The following is a 23,910-nucleotide window of genomic DNA, read 5'->3' on the forward strand; positions in this document are numbered from 1 at the left end:
TTTTTTTTTTTTTTTTTGGGACAGAGTTTCGCTCTTGTTACCCAGGCTGGAGTGCAATGGCGCGATCTCGGCTCACCGCAACCTCCGTCTCCTGGGTTCAGGCAATTCTCCTGCCTCAGCCTCCTGAGTAGCTGGGATTACAGGCACGCGCCACCATGCCCAGCTAATGTTTTGTATTTTTAGTAGAGACGGGGTTTCACCATGTTGACCAGGATGGTCTCGATCTCTTGACCTCGTGATCCACCCGCCTCGGCCTCCCAAAGTGCTGGGATTACAGGCTTGAGCCACCGCGCCTGGCTTTTTTTTTTTTTTTTTAAAACAGAGTTTCACTCTTGTTGCCCAGGCTGGAGTGCAACGGCGTGATCTTGGCTCACTGCAGCCCCCGTCCCCCCAGGCTCAAGCGATTCTCCTGCCTCAGCCTCCCAAGAAGCTGGGATTACAGATGTCCACCACCATGCCCAGCTAAATTTTTGTATTTTTAAACAGATACAGGGTTTCACCATGTTGGCCAGGCTGGTCTCGAACTCCTGACCTCAGATGATCCACCCACCTCAGCCTCCCAAAAGTGCTGAGATTACAGGTGTGAGCCACCACGGCTGACCTCCTCAAAATCTTTTAAACTTAAACAAATATTTACTGAGTATATAGTATATAGCAGTGTTCTGTGTGCTAGGGATATAGTAATCAACAAAACAAAGCCCTTTCCTTGTAGAGCTCCATTGTAAAGGGGGCAGGCAAATGAATTGAGAAATAAATAAGGAGTACTGATAGAAAAAAATGAGGAGAGTTGTGGTGAGGAAAGAGAATCTTGGTTTTTGCCTTAAAACCTGCCTCCAGCTGGGTGCAGTTCCTCATGCCTGTAATCTCAGCATTTTGGGAGGCCGAGTCAGGAGGATCACTTGAGCCCAGGAGTTTCAGATCAGCCTGGCCAACGTGACAACACCTTATCTCTACAAAGAAATACAAAAATTAGCCCGGTGTGGTGGCACCTGCCTGTACCCCCAGTTTCTCAGGAAGCCGAGGTGGGAGGACCGCTTGAGCTGGGGAGGTGGAGGTTGCAGTGAGGCGAGGTTGCCCCACTGCACTCCAGCCTGGGTGACAGAGCCAGACCCTATCTCAAAAAAAGAAAAAGAACAGAACCTGCTTCCCTTCCTCCTGATCACATTCCTGTTTCCCCCTTTCAGTCCAGGGAGTGGTCTGTCCACGTTGGGAAATGAGATTTTTCAGTAACTTAGTGAGGAAAATATGACAGCATAATGACTGGAAAGGCAAATAAAATAGTATGCTAGGTAAACGAAACACAACCACAGCTTCCAAAAGCAATGGTCTTAGTGCATGCCATTAATAATGTCATACCAAAATGGGTTTTTGTTTCCATAGTGCAGTTCCTCAATCAGAAAGCCAGTTTTTATTCTGCTTATCTCCAGAGCTTTTGTTTGCCTTTTGCTCACCTTAGCACCCCTAAACCAGATAAAAAGACCAGAGAGAGCCTGGCTAAGATTACTCTTGGAGGAAGGCATCCATTAAGGACATTGGAAAAGACAGGATCTTTTGCTCTGGTTCATAATGGAGTGGCTTCGGCTGTTCTTTCTCCATCCTGTATCATTTTATCAGGGGGCTGCATTTCCTTTTGCACTTCTGTTCAATTATCTCTGCATCATGGATTCATTCTCCATTCATGCCAGGTAGGCTAGATGGCTATTTTTACTCCTTCATTCAGAAATACTATAGTGGCCAGGTGCGGTGGCTCTCGCCTATAATCCCAGTACTTTTGGAGGCTGAGGCGAACGGATCACTTGGGGCTAGGAGTTTGAGACCAGCCTGGCCAACACAGCAAAACCTTGTCTCTATTAAAAAAACAAACAAACAAAAAAATTAGCCAGACATGGTGGCTCGGGCCTGTAGTTCCAGCTCCTCGGGAGGCTGAGGCAGAAGAAAGACTTGCTTAAGCCCAGAAGGCAGAGGTTGTATAGTGAGCCAAGATTGCGTAAGGCTGGGTGACGAAGCGAGACTCTATCCCTCCCCACCAAAAAAAAACCACAAAAACCCAGAAATACTATAATAGGGCAAAAAGCAGAGTAGACTGCGGTTGTGAAGATTGTGATATATTACTTACACTTGTTTTTAACTTACTATCACTGTCACTGATTATCGATTGCTTGATAATTACTAGGTATAATAGAATAAAACTAAATTGGAAATTCACATCCTGTCTGCATTGATATAAGGTTTGCTGGGTTCACATTAAATGGCAAATGGATGAAAATAAACTCTCAGGAGAGATGGTTGTTGTAATGGTAGAGGAATTCTCCCAGTGGATACATCTCTGTCAACCACAGATCTCAAACATTCTTGAATAGTCCTAATTTCATGGAATTTTATCATTTTCAATCAAATCAAATTTTATATAAACTTACATCAGTATAAGTTGTATTATAAATAAATGTGATTTTTAAAGTGCCTGTATATGAATTCTCAGAGAAATGAAGTAAGTCAAAATGAATCTTGTTACATTAGCTATATGATAATGTGAAGTTCAAAAATTATAGAGATGTGACAACTTGATGGTGATTTTTTGATATCAAATAACCTCAACACATTAGAGACAGTACCTATTTTTTTAAGATTGCTCATATAAGATTTTATTTTTTAACATAGTCAGAAGGCAAGAACTTAACTGAATATAGAACAGAAATGGTGAGTGTACTATTAATGTGACTACATGATTTTCCATTAAATTGAAAAGTCTCAGATACATTTTTTATTTTATTTTATTTTATTTTACTTACATATATTTTTGGAGACAGAGTCTCACTCTGTCACCCAGGCTGGAGTGCAGTGGCACGATCTCGGCTTACTGCAACCTTCTCCTCCTGGGTTCAAGGGATTCTCCTGCCTCAGCCTCCCTAGTAGCTGGGACTACAGGCATGTGCCACAATGCCCAGCTAATTTTTTTTTTTTTTTTTTTGGAGGTGGAGTTTCGCTCTTGTTACCCAGGCTGGAGTGCAATGGCGCGATCTCGGCTCACCGCAACCTCCGCCTCCTGAGTTCAGGCAATTCTCCTGCCTCAGCCTCCTGAGTAGCTGGGATTACAGGCATGTGCCACCATGCCCAGCTAATTTTTTGTATTTTTAGTAGAGATGGGGTTTCACCATGTTGACCAGGATGGTCTCGATCTCCTGACCTCGTGATCCACCCGCCTTGGCCTCCCAAAGTGCTGGGATTACAGGCTTGAGCCACCGCGCCCGGCCCAGCAGGAACTACTTTCATTCCCATTGTGAATATGAAGCATTTGAAATAACAGGACAGGGCCGGGCGCGGTGGCTCAAGCCTGTAATCCCAGCACTTTGGGAGGCTGAGGCGGGTGGATCACGAGGTCAAGAGATCGAGACCATCCTGGTCAACATGGTGAAATCCCATCCCTACTAAAAATACAAAAATTAGCTGGGCGTGGTGGCAGGTGCCTGTAATCCCAGCTACTCAGGAGGCTGAGGCAGGAGAATCACCTGAACCTGCGAGGCAGAGGTTTCTGTGAGCCAAGATCGTGCCACTATATACCAGCCTGAGCAACAGAGCGAGACTCCATCTAAAAAAAGAAAAAAAAAAGATTCTGCAATGACTTCATCTGTGGTGATTGTGCAGATTTTTCATGACAGGATTAATAAACCGTAACAACTTTATGGCTTTTTTTAGAGAGAAGATCTCGAACTGTTACCCAGGCTGGGGTGCAATGGCGTGATCGTGGCTCAAGTATAGCCTCTAACTCCTGGGCTCAAGTGATCCTCTCACCTCAGACTTCTGAGTAGCTAGGACTACAGGTGTGCCACCGTGAGTGGTTATTTTTTTTTTTTTTTTTTTTTTTTTTGAGATGGAGTTTCGCTCTTGTTGCCCAGGCTGGAGTGCAATGGTGCGATCTCGGCTCACCGTAACCTCCGCCTCCTGGGTTCAGGCAATTCTCCTGCCTCAGCCTCCTGAGTAGCTGGGATTACAGGCATGCGCCACCATGCCCAGCTAATTTTTTGTATTTTTAGTAGAGACGGGGTTTCACCATGTTGACCAGGATGGTCTCGATCTCTTGACCTCGTGATCCACCCGCCTCAGCCTCCCAAAGTGCTGGGATTACAGGCGTGAGCCACCGCGCCCGGCCATGAGTGGTTATTAAAATTGTTTTTTGTAGAGATGAAATCTTGCTATGTTACCCAGGCTGGTCTCGAACTCTGGCCTCAAGTGATCTTCCCTCCTTGACCTCCCAAAGTGCTGAGATTATAGGTGTGGGCCACTATGCCTGGCCTAAACTGTATAAACTTGTATAAAACAAAATCCTAACTCATAAGATCTTGAAGTGCAGTAGTAAGGCTGAAGGGTAGATATTAAGATCTTTCTGAGTTTTCACTTTTCAAAGGGAAGTGTGCGTCTCCTTTCTCTGTCAGAGTCTCCTTTCTCTGTCAGCCTCTGGAATGCTTCCGGGTAGCACAACCCCATGAAAAGGAAGACGCTCATCTTGATGAGAGGACATCTAGGGTGCTCTTCTAGATCCTTGACACTAGGTTCACAGCACTCTTCAGTCAGACGACATACCAGGAGATTTCAAAGATGTCCTTGCTAGCCAGACTTCCAGGATTGTCAGGGGCAGACGACGGAATACCTTGGATAGGAATCACTTGAATGGTGGGTACCAAAGATAGAGGTTCCAGGGCCACTAAGGCAGGAATTGAGATTTGTCTCCAGGGCAGGGTGTGGCTCACACCTGTAATCCCAGCACTTTGGGAGGCAAGGTAGGAGGATAGTTTGAGGCCAGGAGTCTGAGACTGGGCAACACACCAAGACCCCATCTCTAAAAAAATAAAAAGTCAACCAGGCATGGTGGTGCATGGCTGTGGTTTCTCCCAGGAGGGGAGCCCAGGAGGTCAAGGCTGCGGTGAGTCATGATTGCAACACGATATTCACCCTGGGTGACAGAGAGAGACCCTGTCTCAAAAAAAAAAAGGAAAAAGAAAAAAAAGATTTGTCTCTAAGGCAGAAGTTTAAGTTTACAAATTTCTGGCTCTTTCTCCCATGATTCTTTTCTTCCAAAGAACAAAAGCAAGGCCCCAGAGTGCTAACAGTGTGGCTACTCTAGGTGTTGTGTGGGGCCTACCCCAGCGGGTTCCCTGGAGTGACATTTGCAGTGATTCCTGTGCTTCACGGTTCTAAGTCGTTCTCCCCAGGGTGTCCCTTCTCTTTCAGGTACCTCTTTCTCCTGGCTGGAGGAGGCGCCCTGGCTGTGGCTGCCATGGGTCCCTATGCCGTGCTTGTCTTCACCCCTGCTGTCTGTGCCGTGGCTCTCCTCTGTTCTCTAGCCCCATGGCAAGTCCACAAGTGGACCTTCTGCTTTCAGATGAGCTGGCAGACCTTGTGTCACCTGGGTCTGCACTACACTGAGTATTTCCTGCATGAGCCTCCTTCCGTGAGGTAAGCAGCCTGTTCACTGGTCGTACTCAGTCTACCTGGGGTTTGCTTGCACTATGGTGGCAGCAGAGAGAACCTGGGTGTTGGGTTGGAATCCTAATTCTCCCACATTTGACCAGTGTGACTTTGAGCAAGTCCTTTCACCTCTTTCAGACTCATTTCTTTTTATGGGAAAAGATATGGGGTTAAAAATACTTGCAAAAAATTACAAGATTTTTTTTTTCTTTTGAGATGGAGTCTTGCTCTATTGCCCAGGCTGGAGTGCAGTGGTGCGATCTCAGCTCACCACAACCTCCTCCTCTTGGATTCAAGAGGTTCTCCTCCCTCAGCCTCCCAGGTTGCTAGGACTACAGGCGTGCACCACCATGTCCAGCTAATTTTTGTATTTTTAGTAGAGATGGGGTTTCACTATGTTGGCTAGGCTGGTCTGGAACTCCTGACCTTGTGATCCGCCTGCCTCAGCCTCCCAAAATGCTGGAATTACAGGTGTGAGCCATTGTGCCCGGCCTAAGATTGTTGTGAATGTTAGTGTAATTGCTTAATGGGTTCACCTTCTCTACTACCTAGACAGACAGGTGAATGCAATAGAGAAAGAGTAATTCACAGACAGCTGGCTGTGCGGGGAGACAGGAGTTTATTACTCTAAGCATTTGGGGTAATCATAAGCAGTTTCCCCGAGCATTTGGGGATCAGAGTTTTTAAGGATAATTTGGTGGATGGGGGGAGGCCAGTGAGTAGAGAGTGCTGATTGGTTGGGTTGGAGATGAAATGATAGGGAATCAGAACTGTCTTCTTGCCCTGAGTGAATTCCTGGGTGGGGGCCGCAGGATAAGATGAGCCAGTTTATCGAGCTGAGTAGTGCCAGCTGATCCATCAAGGGCAGGGTCTGCAAAATATCTCAAGCACTGATCGTAGGCCTTACGATAGTAATGTTATCCCCGGGAACAATTTGGAGAGGGTCAGAATCTTGTCATCTCCAGCTGCATGACTCCTAAGCCATAATTTCTGATCGTTTGCTAATTTGTTAGTCCTACAAAGGCCGTCTAGTTTCCAGGCAAGAAGTCTGTTTGTTTTGGGATAGGGCTGTGATTGTCTTTGTTTTAAACTGTAAACTATAAACTAAATTCCTCCCAAAATGAGTCCCAGGAATGAACAAGGACAGCTTGGAGGTTAGAAGCAAGATGGGGTTTGTTAGGTCAGATCTCTTTCATTGTCTCAGTTATACATGCAATGACAGTTTGATTAGAATGAATATAAATGGGATTCTGTGACTAATCATCGCTGCCACGTGCTGCCTATGTAGTGCAGTGTCTGGCACTGTGCTGTAGTTGTCATTGTGCCTGAGAGGGGGAGCGAAGCTGGAATCCCAGAGCCCGCAGAGGAGGCCTGCCCGGAAGTGACTCAGCACCGTCTGCCAGCCTTAGCACGGGCTGAGTGAACACTCCTCCTGCAGGTATCAATCTTCCCATGGCGGTTGTTGGGAGAAGCAGGTGCTGTGTCAGTATTTTTCTTCCTTCAGACTCAGCTGTTCCTGTCTTGCTGAAGAAGGGTAGGCACCCCATCTAGAAAATAGAAATCAAGAGCTAATTACAATCTAGAGAAGTGTTATCGTGAATCAGCAAGATCCCTGAGATGAGGGGGAAACACTCCTTTGCAGTCTTGAGATCTCATGATCCTGGCTCTCTCTGATGATCACAATTGGCTTCAGGGTCCCTCGGAGCACAGAGGCTGTGATGCTCCAGGTGGTCACCTATCTGATTCTAGCCTGCGGTTGGTTCACTTGTTTTGCCATCCTGACTATACCCAGAATCCTTTTTTAATTTTCCTATTAAGACTATTTTCAGCTGGGCATGGTGGCTCGCCCCTGTAATCCCAACACTTTGTGGGGCTGAGGCAGGCAGATTACTTGAGGCCAGGAGTTCAAGACTAGCCTGGCCAACATGGCAAAACCATGTCTCTGCTAAAAATACAAAAATTAGTTAGGCATAGTGGCGGATGCCTGGAATCCCAGCTGCTCAAGAAGCTGAGACAGGAGAATCGCTTGAACCTGAGAGGCGGAGGCTGCAGTGAGCTGAGATTGCACCACTACACTCCAGACTGGGCAACAGAGGGAGACACTGTCTCAGCAAAAAAGAGACTATTTTCACGAAAGTCTTTAGGTTGGCTGCTATAAGTAAAAGGCAAGATGGCAGGTGGGTGGGGCATAGGAAGTACCAAATGAGATGGAGTGAATCAGGACGTCGGTAGGGAGCCGGGGCCTGATGGGGCTGGGAGGGCAAGTTGAACAGGATCTGGCTGGATGTGAGGGAGGCTGGAGCAGACCTGGAATGGGAGGCTGTGCTGGTTGGGCAGGGCTGCTGCCATCACACAGTGCCACACACTGGGTGGCTCAAACAACAGAAATTCATTTCCTCACTGTTCTGGAGGCTGGTAGTCCCAGATGATGGTGTCAGCAGGGCTGGGTTCTTCTGAGGCCATTCTCGTGGCTTGCAGGTGGCAGTGTCCCCCTGGGTCCTTATGATGTTCACCTCTGTGTGTGTGTGTCTGTGTCCTAATTGTTCTGATAAGGACTGCGTGCATATTGGATTAACGCCCATCCTAATGACCTCATTTAACCTTAATCACATCTTTAAAGACCCTCACTCCACATATTCTCAGGTACTGGGGTGAGGCCGTTAGCGCTTGAACTTGGGGGACACACATTCAGTCCATAAGAGAGAGTGAGGGAGCCAGGGGTTGGTGGCATTTGGACGCTACCTTGCTTTCAGTGAGAATCAGTCAAGTAAGCTGGTCAGTTTTTCTTAAATCTTCAGACACAGAAACAGCAGCAGTTGGGAAACTGTTTTCTCTCCACAGGACAGTGTTCGAGTTCCTGACTGTAGAGTGTGTCATTGTAATTTTCTTTCCTTTTTTTTTTTTGAGATGGAGCCTTGCTCTGTCACCCAGGCTGAAGTGACCTCTGCTCACTGCAACCTCTGCCTCCTGGGTTCCAGTGATTCTTCTGCCTCAGCCTCCCGAGTAGCTGGGACTACAGGCATGTGCCACCACACCTGGCTAATCTTTTGTATTTTTAATACAGACGGGGTTTCACTGTGTTAGCCAGGATGGTCTCGATCTCCTGACCTTGTGATCCACCCGCCTCAGCCTCCCAAAGTGCTGGGATTACAGGCTTTGCTTGTTTGTTTGTTTGTTAGACAGGGTCTTGCTCTGTTGCACAGGCTGGAGCATAATGGCATGCTCATGGTCCATTGTAGCCTCGACCCTCCGGGCTCAAGTGATCCTCCCACTTCAGCCTCCTCAGTAGCTGCGACCACAGGCATGCGCTACCGCATAGGGCTAATTTTCATATTGTTTGTAGAAATGGGGTTTTGCCACGTTGCCGAGGCTGGTCTCAAACTCCTGGGCTCAAGTGATCCGCCCACCTCACCTCAGCCTCCCAAAGTGCAGGGATTCCAGGTGTGAGCCACTGCACCCAGCCTAATTTTCATTCATTGTTCTCCTCAGTAATCTTGCCAGCAGGATCTTTGATGATAAAGCAGTAAGAGTTCAGGTGATTGGTTAAGACTATACTTCAACTGCTAATGGCTGAGCACATACTGTGATCCATTCCTCAGTACAAATCCCACGTTAGGCAGAGTCTTACAGTCAGGGTCTGGTTCATATTGAAAATCTTCAGCTTCCTATCTTCCCTTCACTATAGTTTTTGTCTCCTCTATGGCGAGTTTCTCCCAGGTCTCTGATCCTGATCTTTATCGGCCTTTCTTGGAAATATTATAATCATTATTTCCCACATTGTTCTTTGTCATTCTTTTATTTGCATCTCTGACTAATGTTTAATTTCCCCATTTACTTTATCCAACCTGATGTCACCCTAAATAACAAACAGAAAGAGGCTCCCTAAAAGAAAATGATGGGGCCAGATGCGGTGGCTCACGCCTGTAATCCTAGCACTTTGGAAGGCTCTGGTGGGCGCATCACTTGAGGCCAGGAGTTCGCCAACATAGCGAAACCCCATCTCTACAAAAAAACCCACGAAAACTAATTAGGCATGGTAGCACATGTCTGTAGTCCCAGCTGGGAAGATCATTTGAGTCTGGGAGGCAGAGGTTGCAGTGAGCCAAGATGGTGCCACTGCACTCCAGCCTGGGTGATAGAGTGAGACAGTGTATCAGGAAAAAACATAAAGAAAAGAAAATGATGCTTATGGCTGGGTCCAGTGGCTTACACCTGTAATCCCAGCAATTTGGGATGCCAAGGCTGGCGGATCATCTGAGGTCTGGAGTTTGAGACCAGCCTGGCCAACATGGCAAACCCCTGTCTCTACTAAAAACACAAAAATTAGCCAGGCCTGGTGGCCTGCACCTGTAATCCCAGCTACTCGGGAGGCTGAGAGAATCACTTGAACCCAGGAGGCAGCAGAGGTTGCAGTGAGCTGAGATTGTGCCACTGCACTCCAGCCTGGGCCACAGAGCGAGAATCTTTCTCCAAAAAAAGTGAAACAAAAAGAAAAAATGATGCTTATTTAGGAATAGGGCATTACAGTGGGAATATGTGTGCCATAGTAAACTATGTGTATATTCAGGTTGGTAAAAGAAGGCAAAGATTTTTAAGGGAAAAATGAGAAGCGTTACACAATTGTTTTGAAATCATTATCTTTGAGTACAGGATCAATGACGAGGGTGATGCCAGTCTGTGGTTGGGCAGGCAGTGGCCGGGCAGGTGATCGCATCACACAAAAGTATTTTTTTGTGTAGGGTTGCAAGGGTTTTTGCAGTCTTTTGTGGTAGTTTCTGTTATCAGACATACAAGCATTTAGAACCCTCTCTTTAGACCTTTCCTTGGCTGTTTGTCAGAATTGTTTTGTTTCGTTTTCCTTTTTAACACAAGTGACTTGATTTTTCTTTTCTTTTCTTTCTTTTTCTTTCTTTCTTTCATCTTTCTTTCTTTCTTTTCTTTCTTCTTTCTTTCTTTCTTTTTTTTTTTTTGACAGAGTCTCACTCTGATGCCCAGGCTGGAGTGCAGTGGTGCAATCATAGCTCACTGCAGCCTTGAACTCCTGGGCTCAGGGGATCCACCATGTCGGCCTCCCAAACTGGTGGGATTACAGGTGTGAGCCACTGCACCCAGCCATAATTCCATTTTCATTCTCACAACTTTCAAATTGGGGTAGTGTGTGCTTCTGAATTAATTCAAGAGTCTTCAGCTGTCAAAGTAAAACTTCCCACGCAAATTCTCCTATTCAGAATGGAAGATTTCAGGATAGAAGATGGGATGGATCTCTGAGATCCCTGGGAAGCTCAAGTTGAACATGAGTATAAATGTGTGCATCTAATCTTTTCTTTAAAACAAACAAAAAATATATATGCATACATACACACATATTCACACAGATATACACATATTTATATAAAACATGATTATTACAAAAAATTCAAACAAAGCAAAAAGTGAAAGATCTTCTTAGGCTAATCTCATTCCCTAGAGGTAACTATTCTTAAAAGTTTGGTGTATATTTTTCTAGACTTAAGCTCCACTGTATACTTAAGATCTGTAAATATTGCTGGTGTGGTGGCTCATGCCTATAATCCCAGCACTTTGGAAGGTTGAGACGGGCTGTGGTCCACATGACATAGATGCACTCGAATTGAGCTACTTAAGATGGCTTAAGCCCAAGAGTTTGAGATCAGCCTGGGCAACATAGCAAGACCCATCTCTATAAAAAAAAATAAATAAATAAGATTTATTTATTTTCTTTTAAGATTTACTCTTTGTGGGGTCCTGCAAGCCATGAGATTAATCTTAGCTGAGCAGAGCTGTCTATTTCCTGTGAGATCATGTATAACAGACTGGAATAAGAGAGAATAAATACAGAGTGTTTTTATGTTTTAAAAAAAATTCTCTTGCAGATTCTGCATCACTCTTTCTTCTCTCATGCTCTTGACCCAGAGGGTCACGTCCCTCTCTCTGGACATTTGTGAGGGAAAAGTGGAGACAGCATCTGGAATCATCAGGAGCAGGAGCTCTTTATCTGAGCATGTGTGTATGGCACTGCCCTACTTCAGCTACTTGCTCTTTTTCCCTGCTCTTCTGGGAGGCTCTTTGTGCTCCTTCCGGCGATTTCAGGCTCGTGTTCAGGGGTCCCATGGTTTGTATCCCAGCCGCTCTTTCTGGACTCTGAGCTGGAGAGGTCTGCAGATTCTTGGACTAGAGTGCCTAAACGTGGCTGTGAGCAGGGTGGTGGGTGCCGGAGTGGGACTGACTGATTGCCAGCGATTCGAGTGCATCTATGTCATGTGGACCACAGCTGGGCTCTTCAAGCTCACCTACTACTCCCACTGGATCCTGGACGACTCCCTCCTCCATGCAGCAGGCTTTGGGTCTGAGCTTGGTCAGAGCTCTGGAGAGGAGGAATATGTCCCTGATGCAGACATCTGGACCCTGGAAAGAACCCACAGGATATCCGTGTTTGCAAGAAAGTGGAACCAAAGCACAGCTCTATGGCTCCGACGACTTGTATTCCAGAACAGCAGGGCTTGGCCATTGTTTCAGACATTTGCCTTCTCTGCCTGGTGGCATGGACTCCATCCGGGACAGGTGTTTGGTTTCCTTTGTTGGGCTGTGATGGTGGAAGCTGACTACCTGATTCACTCCTTTGCCAATGGGTTTATCAGATCCTGGCCGATGAGGCTGTTCTATAGAACCCTCACCTGGGCCCACACCCAGTTGATCATTGCCTACATCATGCTGGCTGTGGAGGTCAGGAGGCTTTCTTCTCTCTGGTTGCTCTGTAATTCTTACAACAGTGTCTTTCCCATGGTGTACTGTATCCTGCTTTTGCTATTGGTGAAGAGAAAGCACAGATGTAACTGACATCTTTCCCTGGCTTTCATCTTATACACCCATGAAACAGTTTAGAAAGTGCCAGATTACTGAGACCAGCTCAGTCACAGAGACCGCCCCCCCACCACATGCACACACCCACAGGTGGTGCTGAAGGAATTAAGAAACAAACACAAAGAGAGTGCAAAGTGAGACTGTCGGAGCTAACAGCCTTCCACGTTGACAGCCTCAAGCAGACTTTGACCCACATATTTATTCTCTCTGAACAGGAGATTATTATTAACAAACAGGTGTTCTGTGTTTTCTCATAGAACAAAAATAAACTAGGCAGGTAGCTGGTGCCTACTTACCACTGATCAAAGACAAACTAGAAAGCATTCTCCACGAGGGAGCCATGGGGGCAGGGTCACATATCCCATGCTTGAAGAACTAGTTTAACTGGTGTGTAATATAGACATACTGTTTACTACTTTAGAACACCCTGAGCAGTTTTCTGCTTTGGGGGCCGGCTCAGTTTTCCTTGCTGTGGCTCTCAGCAAACAATATAGTCCATCACACACTCAGCACCAGATGAGGCATCAGTGATGCATACATTTGAGCTTTTCCATAATAAAAAATTTTCTAAAGTTTTGGATGAATATACCAAATGACTTGCAGTAGGGATGTGTGTGTCTGCTTTAGCAAGCTCTTCTGCTGATGCTGAGGATACAAAAAGGAAAAAGATGTGGTTTCTTCCCTTTAGGTTTACAGCCTAGATGTGGAAGAAAAGATTAAGTAAAGTGAAACATAAAAGCACAAGGTGCAATGAACCAGATGGCAAATACTCTATATATAGACACCCCAAAATTGAGTGTTCAGTTGGCCCACCTGATCCTGGAATGGGAACTTTAGCAACACAAAACCAAACCAAAACAAAACCTAACTCATTATCATATTGGTTTGTTACATGAACTAGAGATTCATACCCATTCATAAGTTTCAAAATTTTGTCTAAATTTGTAAATTTGGGTCAGGTGCAGTGGCTCATGCCTGTAATCCCAGCACTTTACGGGGCTGAGGTGGGAGGATTACTTGAGGCCAGGAGTTTGAGACCAGGTTGGGCAACATAGCAAGACCTTGTCTCAAAAAATATATGTATGTAATTGGTTGGGCATGGTGTAGGCACCTAAAGACCTAGCTCCTCTGGAGGCTGAGAAAGAAGGATCTCTTGAGCCCAGGAGTTCGAGGCTGCAGTGAGCTGTGATTGTGACACTGCACCCCAGCCTGGATGACAGAGGGAGACCCCATCTGTTAAAATTTTTTTGAAAATTTGAAAAAAATTTGCCCTAAAAATAGAATGGCTGATATTATTCCCAGATTTATGTTAAAAAACTGAAAACCCACCTAAGACATGATAACTATTTACATAGTTGGCAAATACAAAGCTGACTGATAAACATGTCTTACAAAGAGATCAATAACAGGAAGTAAACAGTATTTCAATATAAGTTTGAGGGTGAGTTTGATTCTTGTTTCCTTGGCATATCCTACATAACTTCCTCTGTTTCTTCCTGTTAGGATTTAAAATACACCAAGAGAAAGGTGTCAGGATTGCTGGGTGCAATGGCTCATGCCTCTAATCCCAGTACTTTGGGAGGCCGAGGCAGGTGGATCACCTGAGGTCAGAGTTTGAGACCAGCTCACCAACATGGAGAAACCCAGTCTCTATTAAAAATACAAAATTAGCCAGGAGTGGTGGCACATGCCTGTAATCCCAGCTATTCAGGAGGCTTAGGCAGGAGAATTGCTTAAACGCAGGAGGCAGAGATTCCAGTGAGCCGAGATCGCGTCATTACACTCCAGCCTGGGCAACAAGAGTGAAGCTTTGTCTCAAAAAAAAAAAAAAAAGAACGAACGAAAGAAAGAAAGATATCGGGACTTCTAAATTATGCAGTAGCAACGTCATTTAGCACTTAGAAATTACTGCCACATCTGCAGGTCACCTGTACTCCTATGTAATTACCATTTTTCTTTAATCAACTTTAATTCAACTTACTTATAAAACTTACCCCTCTTCTAAGCAATGGCAGTGATGAAAATTGGGTTTGGTGCACTAATTCTATTTTACTCTAGTACTCACTAAAGAAATACAGGCTCGTTCAAATAAAAGAAACTGTTTGTGTGCTACGTAAAACCATCTGCTTACCCAGGGTGACATCTATCCCACCATACAAAGCATTGTACAGGTATTACAGCTTGTTGAGTATTCCAAACCCATCCTTCTTATCCTTTTCAAACTGTAAAATTGCAAATAAGCTTTTTGCTATGGTTTGGGTTTGTGTCCCCACCCAAATCTCATATTGAATTGTAATCCCCAGTGTTGGAAGAGGGGCCTGGTAGGAGGTGATTAAATCATGAGGGTGGATTTCTCCCTTGCTGTTCTCGTAATAGTGAGTGAATTCTCACAAGATCTGGTTGTTTATAAAAGTGTGTAGCACCTCCCTTGTCCTTCTCTTCCTCCTGCTCCAGCCATGTAAAATGTGCCTCTTTCCTCTTCACCTTCCGCCAGGATTGTAAGTTTCCTGAGGCCTCCTGTACAGCCATGCTTCCTGTATGGCCTGTGGAACCATGAGCCAATTAAACTTCTCTTTTTTTTATTAATTACCCAGTCTCAGGTGGTTCTTCTTCTTCTTCTTCTTCTTTTTTTTTTTTTCTGGAGACAGGGTCTCGCTCTGTCACCCAGGCTAGAGGGCAGTGGCACGATCTCAGCTCACTGCAACCTCCACCTCCCAGGTTCAAGCAATTCTCCTGCCTCAGCCTCCCAAGTAGCTGGGACTACAGGCACATGCCACCATGCCCAGCTAATTTTTGTAGTTTTAGTAGAGTTGGGGTTTCACCATGTTGGCCAGGCTGGTCTTGAACTCCTGACCACAAGGGATCCATCCACTTTGGCCTCCCAAAGTGCTGGGATTACAGGAGTAAGCCACCGCGCCTGGCCTCAGGTAGTACTTTACAGCAGTACAAGAACAGACTAATACACTTTGAATCGTTTAAACTTCACAAAGATAATACTAAGTTGGAAGCTATAGATCACTTAGAAAGTTATAGATGAATATCACTGATTAACACGAAGGCAAACAACAAGCCCAGTCTTAGCACTCAGAACGTAACATGACAAGCAGTGAGAGTCTTGATAAACAGAGATGGCAAGGATTTGTAGTGGCCTTGGTGGGGTGCAGTGGTTCATGCCTGTAACCTCAGCACTTTGGGAGACTGAAGCAGGCGGAGCTCTTGAGCCCAGGAGTTTGAGACCAGCCTGGGCAACACAGGGAGACGCCATCTCTATTAAAACACACACACACACACACACATATATACACACACACACACACACCAAAACTTGTAGTGGCCTTAATCAGAAGGGTCCTGTACTTTCTCTCACCATACTCAGTAGCTCAGAGGAGACAAAGTAGTTAAATGGGGTTCCCCAGAGTTGGGAATAGTCAGAGATTCTGCCACAAAAAAAGTTCTTTTTATTGGGTTACTTCTGGGAAGCTGTCTACATGAGTGTGTTCAGTTGATGAAAATCCTTCAAGATGTACACTTTAGATGTGTGCAACTTTCCATATATATGTTACACTTCAATAATTTTTTTTTTTTGAGACAGAGTCTGGCTTTGTCACCCAGGCTGGAGGGCAGTGGCATGATCTCAGCTCACTGCAGCCTCTGCTTCCTGGGCTCAAGCAATCCTCCTACCTCAGCCTCCCAAGTAGCTGGGACCACAGGAGCGCACAACTATGCCCGGCTAATTTTTTGTACAGATAGCGTTTTACCATGTTGCCCAGGCTGGTCTTAAACTCGTGAGCTCAAGCCATCCAACCTCCGTGGCCTTCCAAGGTGCTGGGATTACAGGCATGAGCCACGGTGCCCAGCCCAGTAAATTTTTTAAGTGAGTACTCTTCAAGATTAGAGAAATGCTCATGAAGGAAATATTAAATTTTTAAAAAAGAACTTGGTTAATAAAGCCATTAAAAATGCAATCTGCCCTCCAAATCTATGTCCCCCCACTGATGGCCGGGGGTAATTTCTACTCTGATTGGTTAGACAAGGACAACTGCTTCCTTCTTTTTCTGTTTTCATCCTGTAGAGAATGATTCATTTCTCTGGACAGTAGTAGAAGGAACATTTCTCTAGACAATAGAAAGTGATTTGTGGCTGGGTGCAGTGGCTCACGCCTGTAATCCCAGCACATTGGAAGGCAGAGGCGGTGGGGGTGGGGTGGGGGTGGACACCTGAGGTTGGGAGTTCAAGACCAGTCTCACCAACATGGAGAAACCCCGTCTCTACTAAAAATACAAAAAGCTAGTTTGGCATGGTGGCGTCCGCTTGTAATCCTAGCTACTTGGGAGGCTGAGGCAGGAGAATTGCTTGAACCTGGGAGGCAGAGATTGCAGTGAGCCAAAATGACGCCATTGCACTCCAGCCTGGGCAAGAAGAACGAAACTCCGTCTCAAAAAAAAAAAAAAAAAAAAAAAAAGGAAAAGAAAAAAAATGGATTTGTGGAATTGATCTAAGGAGAGAAGTTGGAGCCAGAGATGTAGACTGGAGCCATCTGTTTGCACAGAGGACAGCCTGGATCCAAGATGGGCAGAGAACAGACTGTCTCCCTCCAGTCCTGTTTCTTTTGTTAGGTCTTAACTCGTTCACTTCCCAACTCCGCCCCCGCTGCTCCCTCCCATTTGGTAACAGTTGCCCTATCCTGCATTTACCCATTCTGTTACTTCCAAGACTCTGCCCATTGTTCCTGAATTCCCTCTGCCCATGGATGGTAGCACCTACTTATTAACACCCCACCCCTCTTTTAAAAAAATTCAATCACTATCCTTTTTGAATAACCTCTCATTAATGTGCTCTGACCTCGCCTCTAGATCTGGATTTGATGTTTTTTTTCTCTTGCTTGATCTAGAAGTAACCCTGGGGTTACCCCTGCTTTCTATCTTGTTTTGGCCCATTTATTGGCCCAAGCAGAATAGATCTACGCACGTGCACGCGCACGTGTGTGTGTGTGTATGATGTATGTTTTTTTTTTTTTTTTTTGAGACAGGGTCTCACTCTGTCACCTACGCTGGCATGCAGTGGCACAGTCATAGCTCATTGCCCCCTTGAACTCCGGGGCTCAAGCGATCCTCCCACATTTGCCTTCCAAGAATAGAATAGTATTTTAACAAATTGTGCCTATCCCTACAAACACAAGGACAGGGCTGGCAGGCTCTGTGTTGCTGGCAGTAGCCCTGGACAATTGAACTCGCTTCTGTGGAACAAGTACTAGAGCCCAGGAACCCAGGGAAACAGCGCTCAATGAGAACACACCTCCCGACCTCTGGCTCCCACTTTCATCAGCCGAATCACTCTGAAGGGTTTGGCAGCTCTTTCAGACCCCCAGGGGGCCTTACTCATTTGTTTGAAAGTAGTGTCTGAGAGTCTGGTGATTAAGAAATACTCAGGAGGCTGAGGCAGGAGAATTGCCTGAACCCAGGAGGCGGAGGTTGCGGTGAGCCGAGATCGCGCCATTGCACTCCAGCCTGGGTAACAAGAGCGAAACTCCGTCTCAAAAAAAAAAAAAAAAAAAAAAAGAAATACCTAAGAGGAGGGTACACTAAGCCATAAAAACCAACAAGCTCAGGATGCTGGCAAAGCTTAATAAGAAAATGTTTAGCAGAAAGCTACAGCATTGGTCTTTCTAAGAGCAGCAAAGAACTAAAGAGTCCATTATTTATGGATTGAAATGGCATCATTTAGGAAGTTTCATGAGAACTCAGGTCATCTGTCAGCATATTATTTGTTTTTTTCTTTTTTTTCTTTTTTTTTTTTTTTTTTTGAGATGGAGCCTCACTTTGTCACCCAGTCTGGAGTGCAGTGGTGCCATCTCGGCTCACTGCAACTTCTGCCTCCTGGGTTCAAGCAATTCTCATGCCTCAGATTCCCAAGTAGCTTGAATTATAGGCATGCCCCACCAATGCCTAGCTAATTTTTTTTTTTTTTTTGTATTTTTAGTACAGATGGGGATTTGCTATGTTGGCCAGGCTGGTCTTGAACTCTTGGCCTTGAGTGATCCTCCCACCTCAGCCTCCCATAATGCTGGGCTTCCCTGTCAATATACTATTCTGGATAAGCTACCCTCATAGTGCAGCACCATCCTTCTGAATCACAGCAGCTATTAAGCTGAGCTAGTCTCTTTAATCTGTAGTCAATTGTCATGATCAACAGGCAGGCAGTGGCTTTAATGGATGTCCCAGGTTTAACGATCCACTCCAGTAGTCAAACTTCTCCAAAGGAGACAATCCAACCTCAGCATTTTTCTATCCATGTAGTTTCATAAAGCAAACCACAGGAAGACTTCACTGATAATCATTCAGTATGTTGATTCATCTATACTGGATTCATCAATTCCACGAGAACTTGGAAAAGGAGGCTGGTATGGTTTGAATGTGTCACCTAAAGTTTCTGTGTTAGAAATGCAATCCCCAGGGCAGCAGTGTTGGGAGGTGGCGCCTAATGGAAGGTACAGTCATGTGTCACTTAATATGGGGACACATTCTGAAAGATGAATTGTTAGGCTATTTTGTCATTGTATGAATGTCATAGAGTGGACTTGCACAAAGCTGGATGGTCTAGCCTACTAGACCTAGGCTAGTCTAGTAGCCTAAGCTATATGGTGTAACCTAGTGGTCTCTGACCCCCAAGTACTGATCCATGGCCTCTTAGGAACTGGGCCTCATGGCAGGAGGTGAGTGGCAGGCAAGCGACTGAAGCCTCATCTGTATTTATAGCCACTTCCCATTGCTCGCATTACTGCCTGAGCTCTGTCTCCTGTCAGATCATTGGCATTAGATTTTCATAGGAGTGCGAACTCTATTGTGAACTGTGCATGCTTCTGATGAGACTCTAATGCCTGATGATCTGTCACTGTCTCCCATTACCCCCAGATGGGACTGTCTACTTGCAGGAAAACAAGCCCAGGGTTCCCACTGATTCCACCTTATGGTGAGCTGTATAATCATTTCATTATATATTATAAGTAATAATAACAGAAATAAAGTGCACAATACAAGTAATGCACTTGAATCATTCTGAACCATCCCCCACCCACCCCCTAGTCCATGTAAAATTGTCTTTCACAAAACCGGTCCCTGGTGCCAAAAAGGTTGGGGGCCTTTGGTATAGCCTATTGTTCCTAGGCTGCAAACCTGCATAGCATGTTGCCGTACTGAAAACACAGACAGTTCTAACACAGCAGCTACATCACTAGGCAATAGGGATTTTTCAGCTGCATTATTACCTTATAGGACCACTGTCATATATGTGATCTGTCATTGACTGAAACGTCATTATGGGGAGCATGGCTATATTTAGGTCATGAGAATTCCACCCTCATCCAAGGATTAATGTTGATTATAAAAGGGTTTGAGGCTCCATGTTATATCTTTTTTTTTTTTAATTATTTTTAGTTTTTTGTTTGTTTTTGAGGTGGAGTCACACTCTGTCCCCCAAGCCGGAGTATAGTAGCTCAATCTCAGTTCACTGCAACTTCTGCCTCTCAGGTTCAAGTAATTCTCCTGCCTCAGCCTCCTGGTAGCTGGGACTACAGGCACATGCCACCACAACCCAGCTAATTTTTGTATTTTTAGTAGAGACGGGGTTTCGCCATGTTGGGTAGGATGGTCTCAAACTCCTGACCTCAGGTGATCCACCCACCTTGGCCTCCCAAATGCTGGGATAACAGGCGTGAGGCACTGCGCCCCACTGCAATTTCCATCTCTTATTCTCTCTCATACATGCTCTCTTGCCTTTCCACCTTCTGCCATGGGATGGTGTAACAAGAAGGCATTTGCCAGATGTGGGCTCCTGGAGCTTGGACTTTCTAGCCTTTAGAACTGTAAGAAATAAACTGTTATTTGTAAATTACCCAGTTTCAGGTATTCTGTTATAGCAGCACAAAATGGACTAAGTCAGAGGCCCAGACAGAGAGTTTGAGGAATTCATAACGGCAGGCATTAGATGTCTTAAACCAGAAAACTGCCAAGAGGTCGTGTTCTACCTCTGCCCAGAGATGCTACTCAACCTATGTGATCTCCCTTCTGTAGGCAATGAGCCCTCTCTCAGGTCACCTGAGAGGTCCTGGCAGCTGCCTGGCATATGTGGGTGATGGAGGGAGAAGGATCAATTGATAAGGAGCATGCTGATTTTGATGGTGGAGCAGGTTCAGTGGATGTGAAAGAACTGATTTGACCCCTACATTCACAGGCACATCATAAATACCATAGATTATGGGCGTTGCAATGATCTAATTGCAATCATTAGTAATTATCCTGATTAGAATGCCAACTATTAGATAGTACATTCAAATCACTTACAACAGATTTTTCAGATTTATAACATAGGAGATGGTTCAGGAAGCTCGATTCTCCATAGTTTAAGAGTTCAGTGCTAAGAGGTGAATGGATAGTGATTGTATTTTATGTGAACTTTTACCAAATGTCCAAATGCACCTATTTCCAAAGCATTTCAAAAGAAATGATAGAGGCTGGGCGCGGTAGCTCATACCTGTAGTCCTAGTACTTTGCAAGGCCGAAGTAGGCAGATCATGAGGTCAGGAGTTCGAGACCAGCCTAGCCAAATGGTGAAACCCCATCTCTACTAAAAATACAAAAATTAGCTGGGCGTGGTGATGGGCGCCTGTAGTTCCAGCTGCTCAGGAGGCTGAGGCAGGAGAATTGCTTGAGCCCAGGAGGTGGAGTTTGCAGCGAGCCAAGATCATGCCATTGCACTCCAGCCTGGGCTACAAAGCAAGACTCTGTCTCAAAAAAAAGAAATGATAGAGTAAAATGGCCATGACAACTTTAGCACTTTCTTCCTGATAACTCCTGATTCTAATGTTGGCAAAGCCATCTTATGCGGAAGCAGCCTGAACTCCTCTCCTGAAGGCAGAAGTTCTGGCCGGGCCCCAGTTCTAACACGGGCCAACTGTGGGACCCAGGCAATTCCCTCTGGGGCCCAAGTTTCCTAGTAGGCCAAAACAGGATGTGGATAAAATATCCTTTTAGAGTATTTAATTTTAAAACTGAAGGCACTGTGCTTGTGTAAGTGCTCTATTAATTTTTCAACACATTAAGGAGAAAAAGTAAGGTATCCATCTCCCAACCTGGCTCTATTCATCCAGCAAGAATTTTATAGAAAGCAATGGAAGAAAATCTGCTGAGGGCTTAAGGTTCTTTATAAACTGCCAGCATTTCCTATTATGTTCTTTCTATTTGTTTTCTATTGTATAAAAGAACAAAGTGATATTTTTGTGGCTCATTAAAAAACTGAGAGTTGACAATAGTTCTCTCCTACTAAGAAAACACTGTTAGCTTCTCTCTTTCTTTCCTGAATAGTAGGTTTAATTTCTTAGCCTATATTTGGCAGTTCATAACTGTCAAATACTTATTAATCTGCTTTGGCCCCATTTCCAGGGACAATCATAACAACAGCTAGAGATGTCAGATAATTTCTTTCTTTTATTTTTTATTTTTTGACATGGAGTCTTGTTCTGTCACCCAGTCTGTAGGGCTATAGTGCAGTGGCATGATCTCGGCTCATACATCCTCTGCCACCCAAGTTCAAGCGATTCTCCTTCCTCAGCCTCCTGAGCAGCTGGGACTACAGGCGCGTGCCACCACGCCCAGCTAATTATTTTGTATTTTAGTAGAGATGGTGTTTCACCGTATTGCCCAGGATGATCTCGATCTCCTGACCTTGTGATCTGCCTACCTCGGCCTCCCAAAGTGTTGGGATTACAGGTGTGAGCCGCCGCACCAGGCCTCAATGTCAGATGATTTCTAAGGAAGTCTTTTTGTCTTGCTTGGTTCTTGCAGCACGTTTTTCTTCAGAAACACTTGTTTTTTTTTTTTTTTTTGGGACGGAGTTTCGCTCTTGTTGCCCAGGCTGGAGTGCAATGGCGCGATCTTGGCTCACCGCAACCTCCGCCTCCTGGGTTCAGGCAATTCTTCTACCTCAGCCTCCTGAGTAGCTGGGATTACAGGCACACACCACCATGCCCAGCTAATTTTTTGTATTTTTAGTAGAGACGGGGTTTCACCATGTTGACCAGGATGGTCTCGATCTCTTGACCTCGTGATCCACCCGCCTCGGCCTCCCAAAGTGCTGGGATTACAGGCTTGAGCCACCGTGCCCGGCCTTCAGAAACACTTTTTAAGCTACAACAGTTAAGATAATTAAGCATGTATCTATGTTTTCCTTGCAGGGAATCTGTGCAGTTCATAAGATTCAAGTGATACTAAGATTCAAGTGATACTTCGGTTTAGTTTCGTGGCCAATCTGGGTATGTTATGTTGAGTGCCTTTGGTGGATTCATTAGCCCGAGGACATGTGAGGTGATGTTTTATGGCATTCTCAATTTACTAGAGGAATTGTAAACTTTGCTTCTAAATTGTTTAAAAATTTTAGAACTTTGCTTCAAAATTTCCACAACTTTGCTTCTAAATTGTTTGTTTGGAACTTAGATGGCATTTCCCTGTGGAAAGAACATTATGTTAACTCCTAGTGGGTGACACTCACGGTAATGATCTGAATTCAAGGGAACATCCTGTTCAGGATGGAAGAAAAGAGCAAAAGTAATTTCCTCCCCATTTCTTAAATATGCACCTGACCCTAAGTACATTTTATTTGTATAATTTTTTTTCTGTTTATATAGTTATGTAAATGTGTGGACTTTGTTTAGATCTTGATTTAAATGAACCACCTTTGAAAGGATTTTTAGGGAAATTTAAACACTAACTGGATAGTAAAGCTTGATCATTAACTCTTTCAGGTGTAATAATCATATTGTGGGTTTTTTTAGAATACGGAAGGGTCACATTTTAAAGATACCCGCAGATTAAATTATATGTCTTGGATTTGCTTCAGAATAATCTGAGTTAGAAAGAATGGGGAATACATGGATGAAACAGAACAGCCACGTGTTGAGAATTGTTGAAACTGGTTGATGGGGAGTTCTATTTTTGTATAGGTTAAAAAAATTATGTGAAAACAAGTGTACAAGAGACTACTGGGTAGAAAAGGAAGAGAAAAGTCAGATACAGGAATTTTCGTTCACCATACAAATTTTGAGTGAATTTTTGAATACAGAGTGAAATAGGGGGTCCAATTTCATTCTTTTGCATGTGGTATCCAGTTATCCCAGAATAACCGTATTGAAAAGATGATTCTTTCCACATTGAATTACCTTGACACTGGAAGTTAATTTTTATTTTTGAGAGGGAGTCTTGCTCTGTTGCCCAGGGTGGAGTGCAATGGCGTAATCTCGGTTTACTGCAACCTCTGTCTCCCAGGTTCAAGAGATTCTCCTGCCTCAGCCTTCTGAGTAGCTGGGATTACAGGTGCATGCCACCAGGTACTGCTAATGTTTTGTATTTTTAGTAGAGATGGGGTTTCACAATTTTGGCCAGGCTGGTCTTGAACTCCTGACCTCAAGTGATTTGCCTGCCTTGGCCTCCCAAAGTGCTGGGATTACAGGGATAAGCCACTGTGCCAGCCTAATTTTTTTTTCCTTTTTTTTTTTCTTTTTTTTTTTTTATTTTTTAT

General features: G+C 44.8%; 1 protein-coding gene across 1 annotated transcript; it reads left to right on the plus strand.

Moving 5' to 3' along the window:
• The first annotated feature begins 1,523 nt into the window (after nucleotides 1-1,523).
• MBOAT4 (membrane bound O-acyltransferase domain containing 4) lies at nucleotides 1,524-13,347 on the plus strand. The gene is made up of 3 exons (XM_032288307.1): nucleotides 1,524-1,685; nucleotides 5,227-5,451; nucleotides 11,355-13,347. The coding sequence occupies exons 1-3, from the start codon at nucleotides 1,567-1,569 to the stop codon at nucleotides 12,316-12,318; spliced, it is 1,308 nt and encodes a 435-aa protein (XP_032144198.1). The 5' UTR covers nucleotides 1,524-1,566; the 3' UTR covers nucleotides 12,319-13,347.
• Nucleotides 13,348-23,910: the final 10,563 nt, after the last annotated feature.

Source organism: Sapajus apella, unplaced genomic scaffold (genome assembly GCF_009761245.1).
Source record: "Sapajus apella isolate SASKATOON/1434 unplaced genomic scaffold, GSC_monkey_1.0 scaffold21, whole genome shotgun sequence".
Lineage (NCBI taxonomy): Eukaryota > Metazoa > Chordata > Mammalia > Primates > Cebidae > Sapajus > Sapajus apella.